At 54.8% G+C, this 6,237-nt stretch overlaps 1 protein-coding gene across 3 annotated transcripts; it reads right to left on the bottom strand.

Annotated features, from left to right (window-relative positions):
- Window positions 1-1,340: 1,340 nt before the first annotated feature.
- Window positions 1,341-6,221, bottom strand: ARFIP2 (ADP ribosylation factor interacting protein 2). 3 transcript variants are annotated; one of them, XM_057695189.1, is made up of 8 exons: window positions 6,115-6,221; window positions 5,167-5,307; window positions 4,814-4,910; window positions 3,962-4,080; window positions 3,569-3,790; window positions 2,862-3,019; window positions 2,539-2,713; window positions 1,341-2,076 (listed from the first exon to the last, which is right to left on the bottom strand). In XM_057695189.1, exons 2-8 carry the CDS (start codon window positions 5,263-5,265, stop codon window positions 1,921-1,923), a joined length of 1,026 nt encoding a protein of 341 aa, XP_057551172.1. In that variant the 5' UTR covers window positions 5,266-5,307; window positions 6,115-6,221; the 3' UTR covers window positions 1,341-1,920. The 3 variants fall into 3 exon arrangements, with proteins under 3 accessions (XP_057551172.1, XP_057551171.1, XP_057551173.1); XM_057695188.1 differs by having other exon boundaries at window positions 6,009-6,206; XM_057695190.1 differs by lacking the exon at window positions 5,167-5,307 and having other exon boundaries at window positions 6,115-6,217.
- Between the last annotated feature and the right edge of the window lie 16 nt (window positions 6,222-6,237).

Below are 6,237 nucleotides of genomic sequence, written 5' to 3'. Positions count from 1 at the left end.
AATTGAGGGCCCTTGGCTCCCCAGGCATTAACTCTGATCACTCAGGCAGAAGGAACTCTGTTTGTATGTAGGTCCTGCCTCCAGTCACTTGGAGCCTCAGGACCTTTCATGTTGAAAAATCCCCAGCGGCCCATGAAGTGAGGGGCCTGTATGTAGACCACCCCACTCAATAATCAAGCTGCAGCCAGACAACTGCACCTTCCAGAGGTAGGGGAGAATGCTCAAAAATTCTGGTGCATTCCTTGGCCAAGGAGCATAGGGTGATGGTACCTGGGCCCTGACTAAATCAAAGTGCTGTTGGGGAGCTTTCTTTCATTACACAAGGTTCAGATTTGGGCTTAACACCTGGCTGCAGCAGCGACCCTGGCAAGTGCCTTGCTTCTCAGCTGCCTCAGGTCTGGCACCCAGCACAGGTGCTCCAGTGCTTGTGAATGAGCCTCAGACAGGGTTCACGCTTGCTTTGGAATTTGGGGCCAGGGCTACCCAAGATGAAGTGACTCGGGTCTATTTTAAGCCTCACAAAGACTTCTTTCCTCAACCCTAAACTTGTCCTATGTCATCAAACTTCTGCTGATAAGGCTTCATAGCTCTCTGAGTTCAAAGGGCAAAAGTCCTTAAGCAGCCTGAAAAAGCTCAGATAATCTACTACCTTACCTCTGTAGTCACCCTCTGGCCACTCCTCCTTCATTTTACCCAAGCTGAATTCCTTCCTGTTCCTACTCAGGGCCTTCACATATGTTGGCTTCTTTGCCTCAGATGCTCTTCCCCCTACTCTTTACCTGGCTCTCCTGTAGTTCCCATCAGGTCTCAGGTTTCAAGCCAACATCCCCATCTCCACCCATCTAGGCTAGATGCCCCTCCTCTGTGCTCCCATAGCTCCCTGTACTTCTGTGTTTCTGTATCCTAGTATTTATCACTGTATTGTAGTTGCCTAGTTACTTGCCTCTATCCCCCACTAGGCCATAAGCACTGTGGGCAGGGACCGTGTTTTATTCCCTGATGTTTCCCCAGGGTCGAGTGCAGTGCCTGGCAAATAAAAGCACTCAGTAAATATTTGCTGTATGAATGAATGGATGATGGAGGTCAGTGGGCCCAACCCGCTCTGGGCCCTGTGCTTTAAGATCCATTGCTATCTTGGTGCTAGCTTAAAGGGCAAATAACACTTTGGCTCCTGCTGGGGCTGCGAGGAGAGTGTGCCCTCAGATTGTTCCTGAAACCTGACTTCAGCTATCTGGCCCCAGCTCTCCTGAACTGATAGGATTTTGGTCTATGATTAGACTGAGCATTTCTCCACCCAGACCACCCTCCTAGAGTCCCCCACAAATTGACCTCACTGGGCCTGCTTTTATGAAAGGTTTATTCCTAGTGCTAGGTCCCAATCTTCCAGGGCTCTAAGCACAATTAAACTGGGTGGGTAGGTGAGGGGAGACCCCTTCAGATGCAGGGCCAGAAATGGGGCTCCCCATATCCCCACCCCTTTGGTCCCAGTCCCCTTCTCTGCAATGGACACGCATTGAGGAGGGACAAAGGGTTTTGGAGGCAACATCATTGGCCCAGGGGAGCCCAAGAAGAGCTGCCATTGGCTGACAGGGCCTTTTGAGGCTCTGCCATTGGTCAGGGGGCACACCCCAGGAACTGGGGATAGGCCTGAGGAGTGATGCCATTGGCCAGGGAGTGGTTTTTGTCATAGCCTTTGGCTGTGGAGTGGAAGGAAAAGATCTGGGAATGAAGCCCAGTGGCCAGGAAGATAAAGGACAGGGCAGCAGCTGCTGGGCCTGCAGACCCCGTCAGGCCCCAGCCAGGGAAAGGGAACCCAAGCCAGAGCGCAGGTGGCAAGGGATGTCCCATGTCCAAATCTCCCCCACCCTAGGACTGCCCCTCTCAATGTCCTTCTTGATAGCCAGGTTGGGCTGGAGTGGCTCACTGCTCCTCTAGCCAGGAGGGCTTCTCAGCTCCTGGAGGCCGCAGCTTGATGTTGAACTGCTGCAGGGTCTGCTCCAGTTGTTTCTGGTTCCCAGCAAAGTAGGCTGACACAGCATTGTGGAAGAGCAGCAGCTGCTTGTGCATCACCTTGATCTGGGGGTGCAGCAGGGTCAGCTGAGACTGGACTCAGACACCCTTACCGAGGGGCTATGAGCCTGAGCCCAGACAAGAGGCACACGGACTCTGCTCTGATGGTGCTTTTGGAGAGGGGGCTGATCCACCAAGGGAGTCAAAGGATGAAAGCCATTGTGATAGGAGAGACCTGACTTGATTGGCAGGGCCAGGGGTTCTGGCACCCAAGCTCAAGGGGTGGATTTTCCCCAGTTATGTTCTTGGGATCCGCAGCCAAATCCTCCAATAGAAAAGGACCAGGGATCAGAGGGAGGGTGATAGGAAAGGTCCAGGGGTTGAGTGGGCTGGAGAAAGATTCCACTCCTTAGCCAGGCTGCATTTCCCCATTCAATGACAGGGAGGTTTGTCGGGTGGTGTGGGATGGGGAGGGGGGCAGTGTTACAGATGGCAAGGTGGGCTGGGTCAAAGGGGTGGGGTTAGCACCTTGTTCTCTTCCAGGAACTTGAGCTTGATGGCCACATCTCCCCGCAGCTTCTCGTATTTGTCCCGATGGGCCTGGAAAGTGGCTTGGGCACTCTCGAGTCGACCACGCGTCCCTGCATCCCGGGGGCCTAGGCTTAGCTCCTCTAAGTCTGTCCGGTAGGCATCGTATTCCAGCCTGGGGAGGGGGCGACATGGGCTGGTCTCCACCCCTTTGCCCTCCACACACATTCTCCTTTCTCTTCTCAATTCTTATGCCCCTAAAGCTCAAACTTCCACCCATGCCAGCCAACTCCCCAAACCCTAGGCCCTGCCAGTGCCCACACCTGGCAGCCTCATACTGTTTGACAGTCATAAGTGTGTCTTCCATGGTCTTGGTTACCAACGTGTTGATGCTAGAGACAAAGAAGTTCACAGCCCCTAGCAGCGTCTCTCCATTCTTGCACAGCAGCTTCTGTGTCTCTGCGTTGTAGCCAAATTCCTCCTGAGGGCAGAAGGGAGGGACAGGCCTTGAGCAACCGTATGTAGCCACCTGACTGGAGCCGCAGGGCCCTTCCTTCCCCTCCTCTCCCAGGAGGAGCCAGCCATTGAAACTGGAACAACCCAGGACTGCCTCTGGCAAGGCTCTCTTGGCCAGAAAGTTAGTGGGGCCACCCTGGGGATGCCTGGGGCAGGAATGTGGGAGTGGGGGTCTCCGATTAAGTTCCTAGGACTGGACTAGGGAAAGCTAGTGCAGCAGGCAAGGCAGGGGCTCCGATGAGGCTGAGCACTGAAGGCATTCTCGTCAACGCGGAGAAGGGTCACTTGCGAGGCACCTCGTGTGCGGCCTCCCCCACCCCTTCCAACTTCTGAACCTCCGTACCAACCCTTAGGCTGCCTCCACAGGTGAGTGCTGCCGGGGGCAGGGCTGGGCCCACCCTGGAGGGGTGCTCCCTCTGGGCTGCAGGAGGGAGGGAGGGAGGGAGGCTGAGAGGTGACTGCCTGGGAGGGCCCGGGCCCAGTCCCCCCACCCTCTTTGGCCTGGCCGAGGCACCTGAAGCTCTGGGGACTTCTGGCTGAGGTCAGCAAAGGCGTCCCCTAGTGCATGTTGGGTCTGCAGCAGGCTGTAGAGGTGGGCTGTCAGTGCCCGGCCCAGCTGCAGGACACTCTCATACTTGCGCTTCGTCTCACGCAGCAGCTCAATCTGCAGCTCTAGCTCCAGGTCCACAGTCCGGGAGCCCCGGCCAAATCGCTCTGATAACAGCTGCTTTGTGCACTGATTGGGAAGTGAGGGAACAGGTCAGAGACCCTAGCACCCTGCCCCCCGCAAAAGGTACCCCAGCATCCCCAGGCCCCTAGTCGCAGCCAGATGGGATATTATGGTCTGGAAGATGGGGGAAAGGTACCCAGGGGAGTTTGGGGGAAGGAAGGGGTGCTTGAATCCCACCTTATATGTGTTGATGCCCCATTTCTTGACGATGTCAAACTTCTCTCCAGCGATGCCCCGAGCCACCTCATCCCCGGGGCCAGCAGGAGTGGCACTGTGAGATGGATGGCGGCCAGACCCTAAAGGACCAAGTTCTCTGACACCATCCTCTCTCAGATACAATCACACACCTCTGTGGTTCCACCCATACTTCCCTCCCAGCACATGAAAATGACTTCCCTGAAGGAGCAGAAGCTAGAGGCAATTAGATTCTCCTACTCACTAGGAGGAACGCATACATTGTGCCCTGAGACCCAAATCCCAATATACATCTGGCCTCCTTTTGAAGTGGGGGTGGGGGTTGGAGAAGGAGGGAAGAGAGAGTTGCTAGCATACAGGGGTAGAGAAAACAGCAGAAAATAGGCTGACTGTGGGGTGACTGATCAAGGATGGTGGGTCCATTCAACAGAAAACCCAGTTGGCGTTCCCATGGGGATCCTAGTCGTGCAAAATTCAGAGCTGTTTGTTCCTCTAAACGTTGGAGTCTAAAGTAAAACTCTGAGAAGCCTCACAAAGTTCCAAATCAGATTCAGGCTCCAGAGCGGGGCGGGGGGAGGCCTGTGAAACAGAGTTCTTTGCTTGACTTAGGTGGTAACAGCAGAGAAAGGACGAGTGGGGCTAAATGGCAAGTGGGTGCAGATGGACAGCCCTTGGAACTGGCCTTGGGCTGAGATTCCATAGGGGTCATTCTAGCAGAGGCTCCCAGGATCTCCAGACATAATTCAGGCCTTCTTTGACATAGTCTATGCTCCCTAGAATCATCACTCTCCCCCTCTACACTCAAGCTCCCTGTCCTGTTCTGCTTATTCATACCTGTGGGGATGAGTCCATCACCAGAGCCCCCATAGCCACCAGACACAATGCTGGTTTCATTGAGGTTGGGTCCTGACACCATCACCTGCTGGAGGTCCTAGAGGCCAGAGAAGAGGGGGGCTTCAGGAACATAGGGGCAGCTGAAGCATTTTGGGGGTGAAAACAAGCTTGGATTGAAGCATCATAGAGAGAGCACACAAGGGACGTCTGCACAGAATCAGAACAAAGATTTGTAAAAAGAATGAAGGGAGTTAGGTAAGTTAGGGGAAGGCTACTGGAATAGAGGTAAGAGTTCAGGGTTTATGAATTGGGATTCCTCAATTGAAACAATATGAAGAATCAAACAGAAGCACCTGCTCCAGCCCATCATCCTCAGGAAGCTGCCCAGCTTCACCATTCCCGTGGATGGGGATCTCCATTGTGGCTGCCTTCCCTAGGATCCCGTCCGTCATGGCTAGCGAAGGGACTGGAGTCAAAGCCTCTACCCCAGCGCCCTGCAAAGCCCAACACAGACAGTTCTGGAAACTGGCCAGTACTCCAAAGAGGAAGGTCTCCCCTGCCATTTCGGAGGTTGTCCCAGGGCTTCAGTGTTCTGGGGTTTGGCCACTACTCTTGCCTGAAGTTTATGTATTTCTCCCCTCCAAGGTGCATATTTGTACACACGCACACCCAGGCCTCAGGTGTGCCTGACCTGAGGTCTTGTTCTCATGAATCCCCCACCCTACCAGGACTCCGGTAACCATCCATCCATTCAATCACTCAACAGACATTTCATGAGTACCTACGATGAGGCACTATTTGAGGCAATGGAGATACAGCAGTGAACAAGAGAGAGGAAGTCTGTGCTCTCAAGAAGCATATGCCCATGCAGGTGTTTCTCCCCATCAGGAGATGAACCCCCTTCCCAGGGCTCAGGTGTCTACCCCCACTAAGGTATGTACACCATTGCTTGGCCTTTCACACTTCTTCATTGTTTCTTGCCCTTTCCTGCAGGTGGTCTCCCCCTCCTCCATCCCATGCACCTCCTCTTCCTCGAGCCCTCCCCCCACCCCCCTCAAGCCTGAGTTGAATCAGTTGGTATAAGTTCCAGACCTCTGGGAAAAGCCTCTTTTTCCCAGGACATAGGTAGGTGATCTCTTCCAAAGTCTGTTATGTCTCCCCAGGTGTGTGAGTCTCCGCCCTCCCCCCCACACACCTGGGCATCAGGTGTGTCCTCATCCTTCCCCAGGGCTCAGAGGCATCTTGCCCTCAGGTCAGGTTCGTGCATTCAACTTGCCCTCGCCCATGCATGTCCCTCTCACCTCGGGCCGGGCCGCTCTTCCCCTCAGGGCGCCAGGCCCGGGCCGCGCGGGGACCTCGGGCTCCAGTTCCCGTCGCGATCCTAGCAGCAGGTCAGGGACTCGGCGGAAGTGACGTTCTCTCCC

This window comes from Hippopotamus amphibius, chromosome 9, assembly GCF_030028045.1.
Source record: "Hippopotamus amphibius kiboko isolate mHipAmp2 chromosome 9, mHipAmp2.hap2, whole genome shotgun sequence".
Lineage (NCBI taxonomy): Eukaryota > Metazoa > Chordata > Mammalia > Artiodactyla > Hippopotamidae > Hippopotamus > Hippopotamus amphibius.
Note: the sequence above shows the minus strand (reverse complement) of the source record. Positions and strands in the feature narration are given on the sequence as shown.

Bases quoted from the DNA above. Each gene is read 5' to 3' on its own strand.
- ARFIP2 (XM_057695189.1), bottom strand. From the start codon at position 5,265: ATGACGGACGGGATCCTAGGGAAGGCAGCCACAATGGAGATCCCCATC. The intron at 4,081-4,813 runs GTATGAATAAGC...TTGGTCCTTTAG, and splicing joins TGATGGACTCATCCCCACAG to GGTCTGGCCGCCATCCATCT. The intron at 3,020-3,568 runs GTGCCTCGGCCA...TTCTGCCCTCAG, and splicing joins AGAAGTCCCCAGAGCTTCAG to GAGGAATTTGGCTACAACGC.